The 25111-nt window shown below is 26.6% G+C and overlaps 1 protein-coding gene and 1 long non-coding RNA gene across 4 annotated transcripts; one reads left to right on the forward strand and one right to left on the reverse strand.

The window, feature by feature from the left end:
* Nucleotides 1-97: 97 nt before the first annotated feature.
* Nucleotides 98-24999, forward strand: LOC145185789 (integrator complex subunit 9 homolog). Of its 3 annotated transcripts, XR_016449614.1 has the most exons (25): nt 98-167; nt 2888-3015; nt 4332-4398; nt 6112-6174; nt 6500-6583; nt 8752-8807; nt 9077-9163; nt 12252-12311; nt 12521-12581; nt 12710-12799; nt 16044-16200; nt 16418-16467; nt 16695-16825; nt 17122-17182; nt 17638-17680; nt 17878-18006; nt 18101-18156; nt 21730-21798; nt 21959-22039; nt 22143-22229; nt 23472-23593; nt 23678-23744; nt 24121-24177; nt 24352-24663; nt 24871-24999. XR_016449614.1 is itself a non-coding variant. In XM_090077762.1 (24 exons), the coding sequence occupies exons 1-24, from the start codon at nt 159-161 to the stop codon at nt 24469-24471; spliced, it is 1935 nt and encodes a 644-aa protein (XP_089933888.1). In that variant the 5' UTR covers nt 98-158; the 3' UTR covers nt 24472-24999. The 3 variants fall into 3 exon arrangements, 1 of the variants encoding a protein (XP_089933888.1); XR_016449615.1 differs by lacking the exon at nt 24871-24999 and having other exon boundaries at nt 22120-22229; nt 24352-24848; XM_090077762.1 differs by having other exon boundaries at nt 24352-24999.
* On the reverse strand, nt 10033-11754 carry LOC149892530 (uncharacterized). Its single transcript, XR_016449616.1, has 3 exons — nt 11337-11754; nt 10857-11221; nt 10033-10772 (listed from the first exon to the last, which is right to left on the reverse strand). It is a non-coding gene; the product is annotated as an uncharacterized LOC149892530 (long non-coding RNA).
* Nucleotides 25000-25111: the final 112 nt, after the last annotated feature.

Raw genomic sequence — 25111 nt, forward strand, 5'->3', positions numbered from 1 at the left:
AACAGTAGTTCTTTATTTGAAATATTGAATATGTTATTTAACAAATCTAAGAAGAAAGGTGTTTTTCATTAGTATGTAATATATCTTTGTACTATAATTTTCCGATCTTTAATTTTAGGGCAATAAAAACATTCCTGGAAAGAAATCAATTTTATGATATGAGATTGGTAAGTTTTGGTAGTTTTTTGTAAAACTATTTAATGAGTAATAACCTTAGATATAAATTTTTTATTAAATTTGAAACTGAATGGGTGGATAAATAAAAATACCACTCATTGTTATTATTGTTGTTGTTGTTGTTGTTGTTGTTGTTGTTGTTGTTGTTGTTGTTGTTGTTGTTGTTGTTGTTGTTATTATTATCATTATTATTATTATTATTATTATTATTATTGTTATTGTTATTATTATTAATATTGTTATTATTATTATTATTATTATTATTATTATTATTATTATTATTATTATTATTATTATTATTATTATTATTATTATTATTATTATTATTATTATTATTATTATTATTATTATTATTATTATTATTGTTATTATTATTATTGTTGTTGTTGTTGTTGTTATTATTATTGTTATTATTATTATCATTATTATTATTATTATTATTATTATTATTATTATTATTATTATTATTATTATTATTATTATTATTATTATTATTATTATAATTATTATTATTATTATTATTATTATTATTATTATTATTATTATTATTATTATTATTATTATTATTATTATTAATTATTATTGTTATTATTATTACTATTGTTCTTATTATTACTAATGTTATTATTATTACTTTTTTTTATTATTGTTGTTATTTTTATTGTTATTATTGTTGTTGTTGTTGTTGTTGTTGTTGTTGTTATAATCATCATCCTCATCCTCATCATCCTCATCTCCTCATCCTTATCATCCTCATCCTCATCATCCTCATCATCATCCTCATCATCCTCATCCTCATCCTCATCATCATCATCATCATCATCATCATCATCATCATCATCATCATCATCATCATCATCATCATCATCATCATCATCATCATCATCATAATTGATATTATTAAAATTGTTATCATTATGATTGTTATTAATTTTTTTATTATTGTTGTTGTTGTTGTTGTTCTCATTGTTATTATAAAATTTGATTTACTGTTTATTTTAGTATATCAAAATGAACAGCTATTAAATTTTAAAAATATGAACAAATGGTATTTTGTAGGGCTTTGTTATTGTTTTTAGACTGAGCATTCCTAAAACCGTAATAATAAGGCAGAGTTTTTAATTTAAAAAAATTTTTTTTTTGTCTTTGGTCTGTATAAAAATTAAAAGAAAAAAGAAACATTTTCATGATTTCAATACAAAATGCAAAATATTCTGATTGTTATTAACATCTATTGTTCTACCAACCATTTTGACCCATATTGACCATACAATGAATTTTTTTTTTTTTAATTTTTGATATATTGAATTTTTACTTTTACTTTGAATTTACTTAAATTTACTTAACTTTTAATTTACAGCTTTGCTGTAGAATATTTCTTTTCACAATCAAGATAAAAAGAAAATTATGTTATTTGTTGCATGCATTTAAATTTGACTAAATTTAAGTTTAATAGATCTTTTGTTCCTAAAAAATTTTAAATACAAAAAAATATCTTCAGATTTTAGAGGGAAAAAAAACCAGTTGCTTAAAAAACAAATACTTTTAAATTCCAACAATAAAGTTTTTCACTTAAAAAATAATTTAGAAATATAACAAAAAAATAAACTTCCATCCCCTCACCAAATTAGCTACTTATAAAATTTATGTTATCAAAAGATAAGACACATTTTTTTTTTTTTGCTTTAAAGTTTCTTTTAAGCACTATAAAATAAAAAGTAGAAGATATTGAGCTAATTTTTTTTCATTCTTAAGAAAAATTATTTCTTAAATAAATTTTGCAATAGAGTATCATACTAAAACATAATTTATATATTTTAAAATGTTATCAATTACAATAATTAAAAAAAAAGAATTGAATGTTTGTGCAATAACAATAAGAATCAAAACTAGTATTTAAATTACTATCCTTCATGCTTATTGCATTGTTATTGTTGTCATAACTTATTGTAGCTAGTATCAAATTCTGGACATAGCATCCAAAAACTACTAATTATGAAGCTTAGTATTCTAAAACAAGAACTAGTTGCCATTTGGAATTTTATCTTGCTGAAAATGCATCATTCATTTTATCAATCAGCCTGAATGCTGATGGAACCATGCAGTTCTCTAACATCTAAATGTAGGTGTGTCTGCTGATTCAACCTATATATATATATATATATATATATATATATATATATATATATATATATATATATATATATATATATATATATATATATATATATATATACATATATATATATATATATATATATATATATATATATATATATATATATATATATATATATATATATATATATATATATATATATATACACAAACCTACTCCTTGAAACAGCATTGCATTACTCCAATATTACTTTTATATTGCTTTTTATAATGTTAACATTTTTATGTAACCTTATATCGAAATTGATCTAAGATTTTTTAACAAAATGTTTAAGTATAACAGTTTGTTTAAGAAAACTACGGAACAAAAATCAATTTAAAGCTTTGTGTGCCTTTTTTGTATCTTTTTTATATACATTTGATAAAACTGAATTAATAAAAAAATAATTAAATTGTGAACTAGTATGTAACAGTTGTAGAAAATTGGTTTTGGTAAATATGATTACTTTTTATGATGTTTAAAAAAAAAAAGAATTAAAAATCTTAATGCAAGTTTTTTTCTTTTTGAAAACACTTTTTTTTTTTATTTTAGTATGTGTTAAGTAAAGGATTATGTTCACCATGTTTGATATTAAAGTTCAAACACTTAACAATCATGCTGGACTGCCATTTGGATTTGTCACCTGTACTTAACTACCTCCCATTATCAGCACTTTATAGGTGTGTTTCAATTTTAACTATAGTTATAAGATAATTATTTATGAACTGATCGATTTTATGTGTGTATTATTAGCTAATAGTAAGACAAATTGGATTGATGAATTACGTCAGAATAGAAAAATTGCAAAAGGGAAAAATGCCCAAATGGAAAACTGTACCCTTAGTGTGGTATAATCTTAGAATGGAAAAACTGTTTGTACTATAAACCAGCAGTTCTAATATAATTTTCTAAATATTACAAAATATTCTAAACAATTTTGGTTATTTTATAATTTTTTTTCAGTTTTGAAGATGTCATTCTCAGCATTATACAAAATGTGTTGACTATTAACCACATAAGTGAAATGGGACTTGATTTCCATCCCCTTATCCATACCCTTAATCAAATATGCTTATCATTGTTAAATAAACATTCTTAACATATATTGATTTTTGTAAAAGGAACAAAAGCAAAATTGAATGAAGGTTTTGGTGTTTTTTGTTGTTGTTGTTTTTTGATATAAAGAATCAGAAAATAGTCATCAAAATAGAAGCTCAAAAAAAGTTTTTTTTTCGATCAGTGTTATTTGTAGTTATCTTTAGTGATGTTTTTAATAAAATGTGATGCTGTTAAATAGTGCAATTGAAAATAGTGCAAGAATAGAACAACGGCAACTCATCATGGATCTTCAATAGAATATAGTTATTTCAATATAATATAGTATATTTTTTCTGAATTATCTTTACTAAGTTAGCTTAAAAAAAATCCCAAGGTTTTAATCAATATAGAGAATCAAATTAGAATTTTATATGTAATACTTTAGGAGATAAAAAGCTTTTTAATTTACCCAAAAATTCTTTTGTGGCTCTCAAGTTAAATTTAATGATAGTGTGTAAGTTTTAAAAACTTAAATGTGAGAAACTCTTTTTCTAGCTCTTTCTTTGACCCTTTTGGTATAATTATGCAGTTTACTCATATTTAGAAATAGTTTTTCAATACATCATAATGCACCATGATATATTCAAACAGATTATTATTACATTATAATAAATTCTAATATATTAGAATAATATTCAAATGAAAAATTATTATTTTATAAACGATTTTTGTATCTGAAAAGTGGATGTAGAATTACAAGTTTCTTGAAATAATAAATTGATTATTGGTTTAAACTTAGTTACTACTGAGTTGCTTATTCTTTTTTTCTTTTTTTTTCTTTTTTTTTTTAATTTAAGTTCAGTTACTTATTGAAGAACAACTATCTCTTCATTCATACCACAAGTTTAAGTGCATAAATTGATTTTTATAATTCAATTTTAAAGCAAAGTTGTTTTAGGAATAAAAAAGAGGCACTGAAGCAATGGACATGCTCTGAAGTGAAGCAACAGCTTGGAACAGAGACAGTATGCGTATTTTATATTTTACAGATTTATGTCAGAAAAACTAACAGAATTATTAAAATACTTTTATAATCAGCAACCTACAAATCAGAATATTTGAAAAATATTAAATTTTTTTTATTTTTAATTACTTATATTTAATATCTAACTCAACTTTAAGCTTTATAATAAAACATTAAGACTCTCTGAGAATACCTGAAACTAAGCATTGAAATATTTACCAAAAAACCTTTTTTTTTTGTTTCTTAAAGATGTTTCTTATTGTTTTCAATCTTGTTCCACAGTGTTGCACAGCAGCTGAGTTTCTGCTAATAACCATAGATTAAAAACAAGAGTTTGACATATGCAGCTATTAAAAAGCCAAATTAATTTTTTTTTACTGTATTGTTATAGTTAATCTATAACTCAAAGATTTCTTACACAGGCTGTACAGTCTGATTGAAATGAATGTTTCTAATTATAAACAAGTTTTGTATAATTGAAGCTGTGTTTAATTGCATGAACTGTTCAAGTCTCTTTATTGGTGTTGTTTTTAATAATGTTACAAGCTAAAATTCCAAACAAGATGGTTGCACTGCTTAGTGATTTCAAAAGAAATGACAATGTTAATGAAAACTAATTTTATTTAATTATAACTTAATTGAAATTAATTATAACTGTGTATTAAAAGTACTGAAGTTAAAATGAGTTGCAGGAGTTGTAATGAGTTATCAGCCGGCAGAATATACATAGTAAAAGAAAAATACTGAAAAATATTATCACAAAGTTGTCATCAAACATCTGCACTATCAATATTTGGAATTAATATTTACTTTATGTATTATTTAGCAAGTCTATTAAAGATAAAGGCTAGTAATTGTATCCAAATCTCAACTGGGCAGGTTATGCTGAACTCAAAGTACTGTTTTTGTTTGAGTATTTAAAATTGTATGACCCAAGTGAAATTTTGGAAAGAAGAGGTCTCTTTATAAGTCTATTTAATACAGTTCAGTGTCAAATTTAGTTTTTAAGTGAACGTTTTTTAACTTATGGACATAACACTATGATGCTTTTACTTAAACAAGTTAATAATAATGCAAAATTATCTATTACAAAAAATTTAAACCAAAAAATGACATTACGAAATAAGTATAATTGCAATTATTCTGCTATGTAATAGGATTAACTAAATAGTTTAACAAAAAAGAGTTTTAAAAAAATTGAAAATAAGAGAAGAGTCAGATTAATGAGCAAATGTTAAAGTTATTCATGCAAAAATATTTGCAATTCAGTATAACCTACAGCATTATACATATATCATGTAGCATATGTTCGTTCTTAAATTGTACAATAAATGTAAATTAATGCTGCATCTAAGTGGATCTATCTACTTTTTTTTAAATTCTCATTAAACTACATTTCAAATAAATGTCTTGTTGTCAAACTAGTTTTAGTGTTGTTGTGCAGCCTAAGTAAAACGACCCTATTATGCTTTTAATTATTTTACTGTATATTCCTAACTGTATATTCCTAACTTTACTGTAACTTTACTTTACTGGAATATTTTACTGTATATTCCTAACAACTAATTTCTGTAATTTAAGACAAAAACTTTTATTTTGTTGTAGCTTGTAGGTTGCACAGTTTTATGATTTAGCTCTTCATTATCTGCATAGTTTTCTACTGAAAATCAGAGTTGATAATGGATTTGCTTTTTTGTACTGTTAATTATTTTAGAATTTGTTTGAAATCGGAGGAAGAGTTTTCGTTGATGGAGTTCCTGAAGTTTCACCCCCAGAGGTGATTTTTTTAAATATAAGTTAGCTATGGATATTTGTTTCTTTAAATGTATAGAAATATTTAAAAAACTAAAAGTGTACAAATAGTTAATGGAACTGTTTACATTGTTTTTCATTCTTCTATATTTCATTGATTGAAGTTTTATACAAAATTTAGTTAAGTGTAAAATATTTTTCATCTTATGAAGTTTTAATTAAAAGTCTAAAAGTTTAAATTAATTTGACAGAATGAAAAATAAAGTATAAACAAAAATCAAACTAGGCTTTCAATTAGACCTGAAGACTTGGCTGGTAAAGTTTTTATTTTTTTAGGTTTTTTTTTTTAGAGTGGTTTGGTTGACTTCTCTTCTATTGATGTCATTCTTCTGACCAATTTTTATAATGTTTTAGCTCTTCCATACGTAACAGAGGTATGAAAAAATGATAACACTTATTATGAGAAAAAGTTTTTTTACAGTTTTGTCATCAAATCGTTTTTGGCTGTTACAAAATTAAAAGTCAAAAACCTATAAAAATTTTAGGCAGGAGTACCAAATACTGCAACTGATACATGACTGGTCTATTTATTTTATTGATATTTTTTGCTTTTTTTTTTTATTATTATTGTTTCCCTCTAAATATCTGTGGTTTGGTGCTAAAAAGGCCAATGTCTAAAATTAGTGAGTTTGAGTTCATTACAATACTGTAAATATGGTTATTTGTATAGTGTACAAAAAGCCAATGTTCTGTATTTACTCAAATCCCAATTTGTTAAAGGCCTATGTCCAAATTTTATATTTATTTTGAAACAAGGTGAAGAATGGGCAATCTTCATTTAGGCTCTATTTTAATATCTCTATTTTATTACTAAAAAGTCCTCAGTATCGATTGACCCTTTTGAGTCTCTCTATTTAAAATTCAAATTCTATTATTTATAAAAATTAAAAAGTTAAATCAATAATTCTATTTCAAGGAAATGAAATGATACTCTCAGAAAGTACAAGTTTTGTTTGAATTAAATGCAAGTTTGAATAATTACTATTGAATTAGCTATAATGTAGTAAAGTTTTACTTAAAATAGCCTAAAATTTTTTTTAGTTTTTAAATTAAAATCTAATTTAAAAAATATTTAATGCTTTGGTTAGTTTACAGTTTTTAGGATTTCTGTAGAAGGAGGACATGAATCTGTACAATTCTCAATTTTTCATTAGTTTCCTTTAATCTTAATTAACCTCTGGCTTTTGCTTTCATTATTTCATTTGCATCAATCTTCTTTGTTGGTTTTTCTCTTTATTTAAAGTAAAAATTATTTTGCTGGCTTTTCTCTTTATTTAAAGCAAAAATTATTTTACTGGTTATACTAAACTGGTAGAAATGTTAAATATATTTGTTGTTAATTTTGCAACAATTTAAAAATTTAATATTTGAATAAATGTTGTTAATCACACTGTATTTTAATCTATCAACCACTTTGTAATGCCATCCCAAATGTAAATAATTCGAAAACAAACAAAAAAAAAGTGAGTTATTTGTTTAATAGAGTTTTGTTATGTGATGCGTTCTTTAGTTCAGCATTTTAAGTTCAACAATTTTTCTTTAGTTCAATACTTTAAGTTCAACAATTTTTCTTTCACAAGAATAGTTTTAATACTGAAGATCATAATTTGTATTAAAAAAATGTTATTTTGTTTTTATGATAAGTATATTATCATAACAACTTATGCTAAGAATTTTAATCTGGTTGAAAATTTTTAATTAGAAAAAAAACACTGAAATCAATTAAACAAAAATTAAAGTTATAAAATTTTAAATTGTCTATAGCCAAAACCAGTTATGTTGGGTTTTTTGTAAGCAACACACTGTACCTTAGAAAATCCAAGAATTTTGCACAATTTATTTGCACAAACTAATTTACATCCATATGAAAACCATCAAAACCAATTTTTTTTTTCCTTTTTTACTGAAAAATAAATGATGATAGCATTGAATTAAATGCACTGCAAATTTGAGTTTTTTCAAATTTAGGTTTTTCATTAAAAAATTTTTTTACTTATTGTATTCCACTTTCTGATTGAAAAATACAAATAACAAATAATTGTTTTTTAATACAACTTTTAAAATGATCTCTAATGCAAATTTATACCATTTCAAAATTCTGCTTTTAATTTTAGGTCCTCAATTTATTTAATTTCTGCTAAGAAATTTTGAAAATAACTGCAAAGTCATTAATTACCATGAGCTACCTAAATCTTAGGTTAAGAAAAAAAGTTAAAAATACTTTTTATTATCTTAAGCTCCTGGTTATGCTGCATACTGATTTATATATATAGTTAACCACTTAGATATATAGTTAATTATATAAGTATTTTGAAAATGATTACAAAAAGGCTTCTTTTTTTTTGTCACTAAGTATAAACTAGCTGGAGTTATTATTCAAAATATTTTAATATTATACTAATAAGAAGTATTAAATTAACATACACAGTGATAATTGTGATTGTTAAATTTTAAGTTAAGCTTATTAAGAATATAGTAATTTTTGTTTAGTGGATCAACCTTTAGGGTTATGGCTTTTACTTTTTACTTATTTTTTTCTTAGTTTTCTGGCTTTAATGGAAAAGTATTGGCTACTGAACCTACTTTACACTTTGGAAGGTAAAAAAAAAGGAAAATTTTTTAGCTTATCTACAAGTAAGATCATAGGCTAACACCTTCTTAGCAGTTTAGTCTGTTAAAAATCTTTTTAGACTCTGAGTAATAATTTTTTTTCTTAACAGTTTAGTCTGTTACAAATCTTTTATAATAAATTCAATTCATCTTCCTCCTATTATCTGCGTGTAATTCTTTCTGCATATAATTCTTTCTGTTATATGAAGAAATTCAGTTTAATAAAATATGAGTTTTTTGAAATTTTTTGTCTTTAGACTGTTTATGGAAGAGTTAGTTTCTTACAATGAGTCATTTCTTCAAAAGAAGAAGTTCACTCAGTGGAAGAATAAAGATATTCAGAAGTAAGATGACTTTCATCAATGGGTTTTATGGATCTCCCAGTGACTAAGAAAAGCTTTTTACATTTACAATTTTTGTTATTCAAAGTATTAATATCACTAGTTTTTCAAAGTGTTGCAATTAAAAGATGTTAAGAGTTAAAAATGAAATGTTAAGGGTTAATTTGAAATGTTAAGGGTTCTTTTGCTATTTTTTGAATAGGATAATATAAATTTGAGCATAATTTAATATCATCATTATTAAATATAATTTCTACCTTGAATGTAAACAAACAGTTTTAAGACTCACATTCATGTTCATGTAATTTATTTATAATAAGGACTATCAAATAGAATCTATAAAGATTATATATATAAAATAATATATGTAAAAAAAGTATGTAAAAAGAGAATTTACAGAAACATGTAAAAATGATATATATTAGGGTAGCAATTTTTTTTCAACATTTTAACTTTTTTTGGAATTTGAAATACCACTATGTGAAAGCTGCTCTATGTCACCAGAAGTTCACCAAAAAAAATTCAGCTCAAAAAGTCTTAGAGGAAGAACTTTATGTAGAATTTGGGTTTTATGCAAATAACACATTTTTAACATTTTTTTGTGGTACAGTTTAAAAAAAAAATGGTATGTAAAATTAAAACAACTATATAAAAATGTTTTCCTTATATTTTAACATATATTTATCTAAGGTGACTTAATTCTTTCTGAGAAATATTTGTAGATATTTATTTGTGATGTTGTCTGAGTACTTGTAGGACATTTTGTTGTTCTTCTTCATTTTGAGATGAACCAACAAATTGCTGGATTATTCTTATATTTTTTTCTGTACAATCATTTGTGACACTTAAGTTTTTGATAAAAAAAAAAACAATTTTGTTGTAAGATTCAAGATCTTTTATGTTGCCTTTAGTATGAATGGTAACCAAACCTTAATCTCACTAACAAAACTAGTTTGATAAAAAGTAAACAACTTTCAATTGAGTCTAATCATTAAGAACAACTTCTGTTGGCTTTTCTAAAATCAAAAGTTCTATTTCAGGTACTTTATGTTGAAGTAAAGTTTCTGAAATGGCTGATTTAGTTTGATGATGAATATGTGAATCAGCTAAAACCATAATAACTACTTTAGGAGACAAGTACCAAGAATGAGTTTGCATATTCTTCATCTGCCTTTAAGTTCCATTCTTTCTGTATAATTTGTGCATTATTGAAAGCTCTAAAGTCATTTAAAACAGAATGCTTAGCAAGACTAGATGTCAAAAACATGGGTACATGGAAAGTTGTGATGATAAAATACATTTTCTCGTATTTCAATACATTTTTGTGCTACAGTTTCATAGCGTTTTTGTCTTACATTCTCTCTATTTAATTTTAAATCTTTTATTTCTACACCTAAGTAGTTCATTACACAAACAATAAACATAGTTTGATCTCTATAACTTATTCCTTTTCTTACACTTAAAAGTGTTGTTGCTGCTATAAGGTCATCTCTGGTATTAATGTTATGATCAATAATGGCAGTTGCATGTCTTTATTTTTGTTTATTCATTTTAGATAATTGGACTTCATTAGAATTGGCTTCACTCTGCTTGAAATGCATATCTTTAGAATCTATATAAAATATAAACTGTAAAGAAGTTGTTTTTTTTATAAATGGCTTAATAATATAGAAAATTTAGTAAAGCAAATAAATACCTGATTCTAAACAAGTTCTTTCCTTTTTTGAAATTGGGTTCCACTTCCAGACCTTAATCAACTGAAAGACACTTATTGACTTCAAGGCATAAATCTTCTTCATTTTCCATTATGGGTTTACAAGCGCCATCTGCCTCCATTTTCTTCCTGTAATCTTCATACCTTTATCTCTCCGTTCTTTCAACTCTTGCTTCTAATTCCTTATATCTAATGTGACTAATCAACTGAACTCTTCCATTCCTCTGATCCTCAATGAATGAAATTTTTTTCATTTTACTCTCTTTGTTTCTAGTTTCATATCGATACTCTGAGGGATTAGTTTTTGTTTGTTTGCTTTTCCAATATCAAAAGACCTTCCATTATACCTTAAAAGAAAACTACATATAATTGTTTCTTAACATGCTCTACACATTAAATCTCAGTATAAAATATCATCATACAGATCTAGATATATTACAAAATAATGTTATATGTCTTTACTTTAAATTCTATAATTTTTTGTTCTCTGCTATTTATCTTCCAAATTAGTTTTTGTTGTACCATAAACTGCCGTTTCAGAAATTAAGTAGTTGCCAAATCCCCAGAATTTCCAGAGGCTTTCATTTTCTCACTGACATGTAGGGTTTTCTTTGCATATCATATCAAAACTTTTTGCCCGTTACATTAGCAAACTTTGTATTTAAGCTTTTAAATTGATTTGACCAAGAACTGATAAGATATTGGTAATGTCTTAAAACTGTTCTATTGGTAGGGAGCTGATAAGGTGGCAATTCAGAAATAGGTGATTTAAGGAGAGACGATGGTCTTCTGATACCTGTATTTAAATTATATAAAGAATTGTTTTTCGTTTGTTTTTTTTTTCTATCTTCATCTGTAAATGCAATATTTAATTAGTTTTCTAAAATCATAAATGTAAATGAAATCTTCATTTTGTTAGTTTGTAACAAAGAATAATTGAGCTTAATGTTAACAAAAAGTAAAAAGACAAGAAAAAAATGAAAGTATCATAAAGATCAATTTTTACATAAAGCTCTTAGAGTGGTCAAAAACAACTTTCTCAGACCTTTTTGAATTTGTAATGAGATTGAGAACAGTTTTAAATGTAATGGTAATTTTCAGAAAAAAAAAAATTAAAAAATTGTCTTCCTAATATATATATATATATATATGTATGTATGTATGTATGTATGTATGTATGTATGTATGTATGTATGTATGTATGTATGTATGTATGTATGTATGTATGTATGTATGTATGTATGTATGTATGTATGTATGTATGTATGTATGTATGTATGTATGTATGTATGTATAAGGAGTTAAAGACTATTGAGTTAAAAATAAAAGTTTAAATTCAGCTGTCTATTAATGAAGTGCTTGTTTTAAATTTTCCAGATTTTTACCTTCCCCACTTTGTGATTTTCATGATGCTGTTGCATGGGAAGGCATTTATAAGTATGTTGGTTCTCTTTAAAGACTTTTTTTTTTCAATTATATTTTTCACTTTTTATGAATAATATTATTTCTTTGGTTTTTTTTTAAGAAATAGTGGTTTGTTTTTTTTGTCAGTTTTTCTATTATCTCATGATTGTTTCATGTCAATTAAAATGAAAACCATTTATATTATTTGAAGCATGTTTGCAGACAATGAAATCTTACTTTAGTGCTCATGATGTTTCAAGTTGTATATCCAAAATACAATGTGTGGGATTTTCAGAGAAAATTGTAATATTAACAGCTACAAAGCTTTCAATATTTTTCTTATCTCTTTTTGTTTATTTCTTTCAAAAATTTAACATATTCATACCATTGTTTTTAGAGATTTATACTCATCTTATTGATTTTCATTTCAGGATGTTCTCGGCTTAATAAGGGTAACTGCTGTCAGCTCAGGATACTCCATTGGTTCATCTAATTGGGTGCTAGAAACTGACTACCATAAAGTAAGTTTGCTTGTATACAAGTAAATTTTCCCTTAAGTATAATGATGTTGCATGTTATTTGTTGATTTTGAGTGCTCTTTATATTCATTCCTTTTTTCTGCACTTCTGTATATTTATTTGTTCTGCACATTCTGTATATTTGTTAGTTCTGCATGTTCTGTATATCTATTTCTTTTGTTTGTCTATTTTCTCTGCATGTTCTATATATTCTGCATGTTCTGGATATTTGTATGTTCTGCACATTCTGGATATTTATTCATTCTACACATTCTGTATTTGTTTGTTCTGTATATTCATTCTGCAACTCTGTATGTTTGCTTTGTATATTCATATCAGTTTTATTTGGATAAATCACAAGTTTTTTGATGGTTTTTTTTTGAAGATGTTTTGTTGCCTAAAGCAGAAGAAAAAAATTTATTTATTACAGTTCTCTTTGACATCACAATTGCAAGATCGCATCAATAATCATCATAAATTGCAAAAATAAATATATATTTGACAGGCTCCTTATTTTCTGTTAGTAGCAAAAAATGTGGTATATACTAGGGTATCCCCAAATAAATTTTTTTTTCTTTTTTTTTTGATGTCAAGGGGGACCTTTCAGAAAGATGCTATTTGAGAAAACAATGTTACTGACCTAATTTTTGCTCATTTGAACAATGTTTAAAGCGCTTTTAAAGACTTTTAAGTTTTGTGATTTCTTTGAAATTCTCCTGGCTATTTACATCATTGGAGAATATCTGGTAAATTAATTTTAAAGTTATATGTAGATTTTATCATTTCAAAGCACTTGAAAGGTAAATTCTAAAAGCGTATCAATTAATGAGCCAAACTAATGCAATTTTATGAGCCAAACTAATGCAATTTTATGAGTAGTTTGAGGCAATAATCAACAACTTTAACATGACTTTTAAATTAATAAAAATGACTGAATATTAACTGTATTCCACAATGCTTAAAGGTTGCACATTGATGCAAAAAGTTGAAGGTAATGTTTGAATGTTCGATTGTTGGGTTAAAAAAAAGGTTACATAATTCACAGTAACTTTAGGTCTTGAATGCGAAGAAGTATGGCTAAATAGTGAATGATAAAAGCATTCAAACAAAATTTTAAAGAAATTTTACAATCCACAAGTTAATAAGACTGTCTCTGTTAGAGTTAAGAAATGGTTTTCTGTGGTTTTCTAAAAGTTGCATTTCTTTACAACTTGGAACTGTTTTTAGTCCTTGTCTTTAGTAGTTAAAATTTGGAATCACTTAAACTTTATTTTGGTAGCATTCTTAATTCAAAACATGTTCTTGACTAAATTGGCTGCAGGCAAAAAACAATTTTTTTTTAATAGATCTAATTTCAGTTTTTGAACAGAATGTTTATCCTGAACAGTTTAGATTTTACCCAGAGTGGACATAGCGGATCATTAACTTTCCTAGCTATTTCAGCTAAAATCATTTTTTATCACAATGATAATGAACAAAAACTTTCTGAACATCACTTCCAGTGGTTCAAGTGGGTAGCCTATCAACCAAAATTTGACTTTAATCCTTGTGACAAGTGATTTTCACTTAGCGAAGTTTAACTTGGAGAAATGTTTAATGATGCATTATGGTAATAAAAATAAGTGTAGAGATGCATGGGATGAATTGTTTTAAACACATCTGGTTTGGAAACAAATCTTGGAGTTGTGTTCTCAAAAACCATGAATCGGAAAAATCAAGTGATTGCTGCCTCAACTAGAGCTAATAAAATGAGAAAAATTTTTACTTGTTTTGCTAGCATCATCAAATTGTTGAGAAATATTTATTTTACATTTATAAGACTTCACTTAGAGTTTGAAGTTAGTGTATGGTCACCACAAGCTAAGATGAACATTTATTAAAAAAAGTTCAAGACAGAGTAACTGGACTGAATAGTTGGCTTAGAAATTTAACATATGAAGAATGGCTGAAGTGATTAAATATTACAACATTAAAAAAGAGATGAGAAAGAGGAGATCTGATTTAGCTTTGTAAATTATTTAATAATTTAGAACAAGTTTAGCTAGTAAAAGATTTCAAATTCAAAACAGAATGTTCAATAAGAGGACATAGCTTACCATATGATGGAGATATAACTAATTTTACTCTTAGGCACAATTTTCTATTTAACAGATCATCAACTAGCTCGAACAATCTTCCTAGTGACAGGTAATACAGTAAATCTAAATGGATTCCAAGAAAAAAAAAGACATTGCTAGAAAAAAATTAAACACACTCGCTGGTTTTGCCAGTTACAGCTACTACTACTACTTATTATTATTATTATTATTATTATTATTATTATTATTATTATTATTATTATTATTATTATTATTATTATTATTATTATTATTATTATTATTATTATTATTATTATTATTATTATTATTATTATTATTATTATTATTATTATTATTATTATTATTATTATTATTGTTGTTATTATTATTATTATTATTATTATTATTGTTATTATTATTACTATTATTACTATTTTTTTTTTTAATTGTTTTTTGTTGTATTAAGAAGATAACAATGAGATGATGAATGGAAAAATATCATCTTTAGCAATTCATCCCGCTTTTGCTTATGGGCTCATGATGGCATAAATTTATAATTAATGGTGTCAGAAAAAGATAAAAGTACCTGTATTTTAACATGGCACACTGCACCTACTATTAAAATCATGGTATGGTGTGCTATTGCATATAATTCTAGGTTAACCATAGTGTTGCTTCCAGGTGCAATAACTGCCACAAGTTATGTTGAAAATACTTTGGAACCTGTAGGACTTCTCTTCATACAAGGTGTTACAAATTGGATATTTCAATAGGACAATTCCAGACCTTGTGGGTAAGGTTTTTGATGAAAATAATGTTATGTCATGCCTCTGGAATTGAAAACCTCTGGGATATGATTGAACACCACTTATTGAAAAATACTAAACCAGCAACTGCAAGGAATGAATTATGGAATCAAGTACCACAAGAAACTATTTCCACTTTAATTTTTTTTATGAATAATTTTTCATCTGAATGTAAAATAAAAAAATTGTGGGTACACTCATTATTAAATTATGTGTAAAAATTTTTTTCATATATATGATTTTTATATTTTAGACGATTTTTATTATTTTATTTACTATCATAATTCTAGTATTGGTTATAAGTTTAGTTATTTTCTCTACTGGTGCTATAACCCCTTTTATTTTATATTTATTTTTTTTTAGTTATGTTATATTTCATCTTCATCTTCTTATGCTACACATAGCATACCAATGGACCAAAGTGCTTTAAAAAATGCTGATCTCTGTATTTTAAATTCACTTAGCCCAACAAGTATTGCAAATCCTGATGTTATGCTGCGAGAATTCTGCAGTAATTTAGGTAGTTAATTGCCTTTTTTAATGCAAGTTTTTTTCACTATTTATCATTAATTGTAACCTTGTGAGTAATAGTGCATTTAAAGAGAGTAAATGTTCTTTTGTTCATAAGGTTACATTTGTATTAGAACTACATAATGTTCTGTGTTTATGTGTAAGCTTTTTAACTTCAAGTTAAAAATCTAATCAAAAGGTTAACTTGAGGCGTTTGTTATTTACAGCTGTGACTCTAAAAAATGGAGGAAATGTCTTAGTTCCTTGTTTTCCATCTGTGAGTACTTTTTTTTTTTGTTTAATTGTATCCAGTCTTTATGAGTTTTTATAAGTCAATATTACAAAGCTTTATCTTTATAAAAAGGTACATGTTGGTCATTAAGGAGTGTTTAAATGGTAAAATGTAGAATTTTCAAAATACATATTATTCTTTTATTTTGAATTGTTTAGTAAAGCTCAAAAAAATGCTAATTTAAATTTTTTTCTATGTAAATTTTTCCTTAGGGTGTCATTTTTGATTTATTTGAGTACTTGTGCGCATTCATGGATGGATCTGGTCTGTCATTTATACCTATTTATTTTATATCACCAGTTGCAGATAGTTCATTAGCCTATGCAAACATTTATGCTGAATGGTAAGCTTAATTTTTATAATAAGTTTAAATGCAAAAGCCAACATCAGCTTCGAATACAAAATTGATTATCTTCTCAGTTGTTCCAAAAGGAGAAGTTTTCATATTGCAAACAACAAAAAAGATTCTGTCACATTCCATTTGTATCTTTATTTTCAATCAATTAATTTTTATTTATTACAGTCTTTTATGCATTATTACTATATATATTTTATGCATTATTACTATATATATTTTATGCATTATTACTAAATATGTGAAAAAAAAAAATGTTCCCAAAAAGGCCTTTTTTTGTATAGGCTTAATACGAGTAAGCAAGCTAAAGTATATTTGCCAGAACCACCATTTTTACATCATGAAGTAAGTTTGTTTTCATTTATTTTATAGTGGAACTAAACAAAAGCATACCCAGTGGTTTTTCAGCAGCAGAGGCTTCTTGTTATGCTTTTGTATGAATAAATGAAGTGATCAGTAAAAATACATTTAAGGCTCTCAAAAAGACAATTGTCTATACTCCCAGTACCTGAAATTTGGTATTATTAGCTAAAACTACTCTATTGTCAATTTTTCATCTGCTGATAAATCAATTAGATTTTAATGGACATGTTTTTTATAGTTTATAACTTCAAATTTTTTTTTAATTAAGTTTTCTGAATCATACTTAATACATTTGCATCTATTTGAAGTTTTCTGGGGTTTGAATGAGAGCTTTATATTTTTGGGTAACTCAATTATAAATATATAATAGTCTTTGAGCTTCAATTATTTTAGCTGGTGAAGAATATATAATAGTGTTTGAGCTTCGATTATTTTAGCTAGTGAAGAATGGAAGAGTGAAACATTATGAAAATTTGCACAGTGAAGTTTTTATTGCTTTTACTTTTATTGTTTGTTGTTTAGAAATCAAACCAAACCAATAGTTTATTTTATTCTTTAATCCTTAAAAGTAGTTTGAATTTGGAAATAAAAGCTTTTTAAAATTTCAGTTGGGAAAACATTTATTTGTTTTGTTATGTTTTATTGGAGTTGTTAGTAAAAGTTCGTTTTTTTTTCAGGTGGATTGAGCAGCAGTTTTAAAACTCCTTCTGTAGTGTTTACTGGCCATCCATCTTTGCGTTTCGGAGATTCAGTACATTTTATGAATTTATGGGGGGATGGAGGAGGGAATACTGTCATATTTATTGGTAGGTTTTTTCGTGACAGTTTTATTATTTGGTTCAGTTTTTGATAATGATATAATGAAATGATGATGGTAAAGTGTTCTTAACTTTATTTTAGATTCTGAGTTTCCATACCTTGAAGCTTTAACTCCTTATCAGCCACTCTCAATGAAAGTTGGTACTTTTTTTTTTTTCGCTTTGTTTTTGTTGTATGTTTTGTCATTCATTTGTTTTATCATTTTACTTTTTGATAAAGGTATTTTACTTTGGTAGTTGAATTTGAACTTTTTTGTAAATAAAAACTACAACATAACGTCATCACACATGATGTATAACGTATTTTAACTTTCTAGTTCGTTGGACTATTACTTCGTTTTTTAATACATTTTTTATTTCTAATTGAAATTTTTTAACTTTTGTTTTTTTCGTTTTGCTTTGTTTTTCTTTTTTTTACATATATTTTTAATTTTAACATTGTTTTCATTATTTACGCTCTCGCACAGTGGAAAATAAAGGTGTGTTTCGGACCAAAAATCGATAACTTTTTTGTAACTAAAAATAGAGATTTGAAATTTTGCACAAATGTAAAGTAGTATATGACGCTTCTTGTGAAATACTCTTTATAAGAATTTTTTGTAATACAATATTAAAAATAAATAAATAAAAATCAAAAACTTCAAAATTGGCAGTTAGTTAATTTACACTTTAACACAATGCTTTACAAATATATGAAAATACCTTAAAATTATTAAAAACTACGAAAAATACATAAAGTGCTTACCTACTAATTATAGAAATATTTAAGACAGTTTCTTAATAACAATTTTTAAATAGTTGTTTTTATGAAATAATGTATAGGTATATTAAGGTGGTACCAGGGTAAAGGTAACTTTTTAACAAGAAATTGAAAACTATTAATAGACTTTAGCTCTTTTCTATTAATGAACAAAAAAATATATAAAACAGTAGCCAAATAAAAAAATTTTAGTGATAACGTCATTAATTATGCGCATAATTAGTGTTATTTTACCCCTAAACCTGCTTATTCTTTCATCTAATATAACTAACTCAAAAAGAGTCAAAACTGCTTGAAAATTTGAACATGAATTCTTTAATGTATTTAGAATGTTGTCTATGAAACAGAATTTTTTAAAACATTTTTAATTTTACCAGGTTGACATCGAACTTTAAGATATAAAATTAAGGGAAGTTTGGGACAAAAGCATGATAAAAATGAGTTTTAAATAAAAAATAACAAAAATTTGCTTCATAGACAACATTCGTAATATGTTCATCTTTAAATCTGCAAAATTTCAGCCCATTATCTATTTTCTATGAAAAGTTATTTTTTCTGAAAAATTGAGATTTAGCGAGATAAAAAGCGTTTCTAAGGTCGTTGTTATGAAGCAAGAACCAAACTGCTCTTTAAAAAAAGGCCAAATTTGATTAAAATTAAGAAGATTTTTGACTTTTTGCAAAACGCATATTGAAATAGGTAGATTTAAGAATTCAAAACATTAATTTTGGTATTTTTCAAAATTTTATCAAAAATAGCCGTTTTTTACCCTGGTACCACCTTAAAGGTACTATGTCATAACTACATAGGGACTTTCAGTTCCTGAAATCAGTTCGTTGACTTTCAAAAGCTGCAGAGTATCTTCATCAAGTTCTTGCACATTTCACGCAAAGAGTTTATTTGGCTCTTTACTTCATCTACAATGGCTTTAGTTTTCTTGGAAGTCTCTTTTCAAAATTCAATGCATATAGGTCGACAAAAACGAACATACGAAGGTGCCGGATTTTGCCAAACAACTGCGCCAGTTACTTTATCAATTAGTTTGATAGGCACCAAAGAACTAGTAAACAAATTTGCATAAGAAATAAGTTCAGATTCCTCTGGAAGTTTCTGCTTGTATTGGCTTTGGCCAGAGGAACCATCACAGCCCCATTTACTATATGAAAGTAAATGCTTGAATTCAATACTGTACAGAGAATCTATGGTCAAAATTCTAGCTACAGTGTGATCCAATAAATCTTGCAGTTCCAGAATTTTCGCATGTGTGTTTGTAATTTCTATTGCAGAAGATGGTGGATAGCAGGTCTGTTTAATTTCTTGAATTTTACAATATGGTGGGAATATGGAACAGTTTCGTTCATTTGTCACCTTCCTCATATACAAATATTGTGCTTTTGTTAAATCTAAATCAATAAACACGCTGAGTGCTTCTTCATCAGTTAGCATATTTTTCTGGCTTGCGTTTTCCATAAAACTCGATGTTAATTTTTTTTTGTCTTTATCAGCAATCCTTAATGATTCCACAAGTTTTGCTTCTGCTTCTTCTCCTATTGAATGCAACGCCTGAAGATATGTATTAAAGATATGCTCGAATCCATATTCCTTAAGTAACATGGAATTTTTTCTTTTTTTGCTAGATTCTGACGAATCTCCATAAGACACGCACGGCCTTCCGCGTTTTTCAAAAGAAGTAGATGGCGTGGAGTCGGTAATTGCCTCTTCTGAGTTAGGTAAAGATACACAATATCCAACCAATCACTGTTCTTAGATAAAAAAGCTTCCTTTTTCCGTGACGCCAGTATCCATCGTTTATTAAAAGACGGAATAATGTGCCTTTAAATACCACTAATGATGAAACACAAGTTGTCCTCAGAAAGTTGATAATTTTCTTTTAAAATTGTTGACAGTGCCTCAACTGTCATTCCTCCATCAATATAGGAAAGCAATAATTTACATTTCAAACACTTAAAAGTTGTCATTTTAACAAGTCACAAAAGTAACTTAAGTAATATTCAATAGTCAAACGAGTCGGTTTAATTTCCACTGTGAGTTTCTTATACTGATATAAATGTTTCAACTCTTTATATATTGGCAGTGTACATTCACCACAAAATGAGTGCAAAAATAAAAGAATGCCATGGTATCAATAAAAAATTGATAATAAATTAAAAAACATATACCAAGCTATTGTTATAAATGAACAAAATTTGAAACCACGATAAAAAGCGGTTTTCTGTTTTTTTACTTTTATCACTCTTTTCTCGATAATTTCGGAAACCGCACGTTTCTGCAACTCATTCTTATACATGTTTTTAATAAACACCTAGGCTACAATACTACATTAAATGTAAAGCGTGGGGAAGCGTGGGTAACTACCAAAAGTCTCAGTGAACTTGAAGAATATTATTTTTTTTCATTTATTTTATTGTTCAAATAATTACTCCTAAACTGAACCATATAAGTAAAAATGTATAACTTTCTTAAAATCTCCATAACATGAGCTTTTCAAAAATGTATAATACTTTATACTTATTCCTAGAAAGTTTTATAGAAAATTCACTTTTAAAGTGATGAAGCGAACAGGTTTGAAATGAACATCCGCAAAAGTAATAAACAATAGGGCTTCAAATCTTTTATTTTTACATAAAATTATGTGAAATTCCTGCATTATAGTAATGATTGACTATTAAACTATTAAATAAAATTGAAATATAATGACAGTAGCGACATTAGTAAAAAACATTTATGATATGCTGTTGCTCTACAATTTTCCACCGTGTCTCGGTCTGATAAAAGCCTAGTAAAAAACCCAAACGATTATTATCAGATAAAAACCGGTAGCAAGTTGGAAACATTAATATAAAGATTTATAAATATTTGTGTAATAGCGGTTATTATATTTTATATAAAAAAATTTGTTCCCCTACTTTAATACATCCTTCCCTTTTTAGGCTGTGTTTTGTCCTATTGATCCACGACTGAACTTTCATCAGTGCAATAAGTTATTAAGAGATATAAAGGTTTGTGCTTGAAATTGTTATAATATTAAAAAACTACTTAGTCTTTGAACTATAAAACTATTTCAATTCGTTCGAGAAAAAAAAAGGGAAGAGAGGGGTTGGGGTGGGCGCTGCTTGTTCGTTTTTTCTTAGATACAGTTTGATTGACTTTTCTTGTTAGCCGCGTTTGGTAGTTATTCCTGAAGCATATCAAGCACCACCTGTGTTAACGCCGCAAAGAACTGATCTGACCATCAATACGGTAAATTAAGTTGATTAAGATAAAAATAAACCATATAAATAAAAAATACATAGTGAACTAATATTGAGTATTTTAAATAGGATGTACCCGTGCTTTTATATAGGATATACCCGTGAGAGTTTTTCAATACATGGATGTACTCGATATACCTCTGCACAAAAAGTTTGCTAAAGTGACGCTGTCATCAGAGGTAAGTTAAATGAGTTGGAATTAGGGGTCTGCGTTTACTTCGTTTTTTATTTCGAACGATCCCGATCATATCTTCCGTTTCAGAAATTTCATTCCAAACGATCGCGAGCGGACACTTTTGACATCGAAATTTATTTCGAACGATTCCGATCGCGAACGAGCTTTAACGGATTTTTAACAAACTTTTAAAAAATTTTGAACTTTGACGAGCAGTAACGATCTAAATTTTATTTAACTAAGATAAATGATGTTTCAAATGAAATTTATTTGTTTTTAGTTAAATTAGTATTCATAAATTTAAATTAGAAAACTTGGTATCATGAAGATTTAGTTCAGTAGAAAGTTTTAGGTTTCTCTTGAGAATTTACTTGAATGATTAGCGTAGAGCCGAGCCAGTCGGACCAGTTGGTCTAGGTTGAGTTCCAGAACCACCCGGACGAGGATTTGTAGCTGGACCTGTTGCTGGCGGTTGAGTTGTAGCTGCATCTGAGCAACATTAGAATCATCTTCAAATTTCATTGAAAAGCTCCATAAGAAGCTTAATTTTTCGTGTTTTCAAAAGTTGCTAAAATCTAAAAGGTGATGCTCTTTCCCGAAAAGCAGCAGTTTAAGTTGTTAATCTGCTATTAATGGTAGTAATAGTTTTACTAGTAATTAGAACTAATTACTTCTAGAAAGTCTACAATCATAGTTAAAGGTACATGGAGTCTTAGTAATAACTGGTTAACACTCATGGTTCTGAAAAAGTTTTATTGAAATCAGAAGGCTTGAGAAAGAAATAAAAACAAGTTATGAAAGATTCACGAGAATAAATGCAAAAAAAATTCTTTAAAATTTGGAAAGTTCCCCTATTGCTTGCTAAACCTCGCTAAAACTTTGGAAAAATCACATAAGTTTGTTAAGTTCGTTAAAGTTCCTTAAAAATGCTCGTTTGCTAAAACTCGAATTACAACAAACTTAACAAATTTTTTATCGTATGATTCGAACAATCGCGATTAAAGGCTAAAACTTAGCGGACGCATTTCAAACGATTTTATCGTAATTGCATGTTTGCTATTCTCGTTAAATTGATGGTCGTTTGAAGCAAACGCAAGGGTATGCGTTTGTTTCAAACGAAGTAACTGAAGTTTGATATAAACGCATACCCTTACTAGTTCCGTTAGTTGGAAGTAACTGAAAGGTCTTTCTTAACTATGTTATAATACGAGTTATTGTGAGTTTTAGATTCAGAACTCAAATTTAGATTGCTAAGTCACTGTGTCCTAAACAAATAGAAGATGGCGTAGCGCTTGCGTCTGTTAGAGGTAAAGTAGTGACACGTGATAATAGACATACATTAAAACCTGTTGATCCAGATAAAGAAAGGTATTTTTTTTGCACTTTGAGTTCAAGATTATAGATTTTGTTTCCGTTTTAAAAAAAAATTTCGTAAATTTTTTTTACTTTTAGCTTACAAGTAGGCAGTCGATTGTTCGGAAACATCGATGTTGACCAATTTATTTCAGCCCTAAAATTGGTAATAATCATTTTTTCATTTAACACCCATTTCGTTTTTATGATTTATTAACAACAAAATAAAAAAAAAAAGGACTGAAACTTAAAGTTGTAGAACTTACTAAACTCGAAGTTATTTTCTTCGTTGAAGACTTAAGTAAAATATATTTGTTAACTTCGAAGAAGAGTTGTCAAATTAACATCTTGTAATCTTCAACGAGTACCTGTACGAGTAAAGCGTACATTTTTTTTTTAGTGTGTTTCATGTTCAAGTTTATTTCCTAAATCTTTTTTAATTTCAAAGCTGACAAGAAAAAAAGCATTTTTTTTTTGTCAGCTTTAAAATTAAAAAAAGATCATCTCTTTGTAATATTTTTAAATATGATAAATAATTTTAGCAAGGTATTCATAACGCAGAAGTGGAATCAACGGGAAGTGGGCACATTGTACATTTTGTGAGTATTGGTTTTATACATTTTTACTTTTGCGATTTGCACAACTGTTTCTTATTTGGATTTCATTTTTTCCCTCGTTTTAAATTCTTTTTTTTACTTGTATATTTATGAAAACGGTTTTACTTCTGTTTTTTTTTTCTTATGTTCTAATTTTTGCAAAATATGTTCGTTTAGCCTGACATCGATGCAATGATTCAGTTAGAAGCTGGGAACACTCATATAATTAACCATACAAATGAGCAGTTGCGCGTCAAGATAAAAAATGCTGTGCTGGCGTGTTTAATACAGGTGTAAATAAAATCACACTAAGTTGCTGATTTAACTAAACCGAGAAATGTCTAACAAAAATTTAAATTTCTGTGGTATATTTCACGATAAAGTTGCAGGCATCAAAATATCAACTTTGAAATGGATAAAACATAGCTAAGTGGATCTTAGCTGAACATGACACTGATAAAAAAACATAACTGCGTCTAAAGTTGTGAAGTGAGATGAAATTAATTTATCTGCGTTTTTCTTGTTCAATTTATGTTTTATTTCCATCGTTTGCTTTGTAACATGCGTTGCTGTTTTAAACATTTTTAGTGTTCTCTAACAACTTTAAAGGCTTCTTTTGTGCTCGACTTTTCTTTTTTGAAGTTGTTTTTTTTGTAAATCCACTCCTGTTTTAATGAAGTTATTTTTTCTTTTTAGCAGCCATTTATCAGTATGAATAAATGTTTGCTTCTAAGGTTTGGATTTGTTTATAGTTCATACGCTTTTTGATTTTAGTTTCCTTTTCGCAATTTTGCTTTTTTACGAGAAAAAAAAACAACCTGCTTAGGCCAATGTTTTTAATGCGTTTCTTATAAATTAGTATTCAAGCTTACCCAAAGGATTCAGGTTAGCTAAACAACACTCGAAGAAAAGTAAATAATATCACTTAATCACTTAA

This window comes from Hydra viridissima, unplaced genomic scaffold (assembly GCF_058129835.1).
Source record: "Hydra viridissima isolate aposymbiotic clone 2 unplaced genomic scaffold, HvirCarnegie_v1 scaffold_2, whole genome shotgun sequence".
NCBI lineage: Eukaryota > Metazoa > Cnidaria > Hydrozoa > Anthoathecata > Hydridae > Hydra > Hydra viridissima.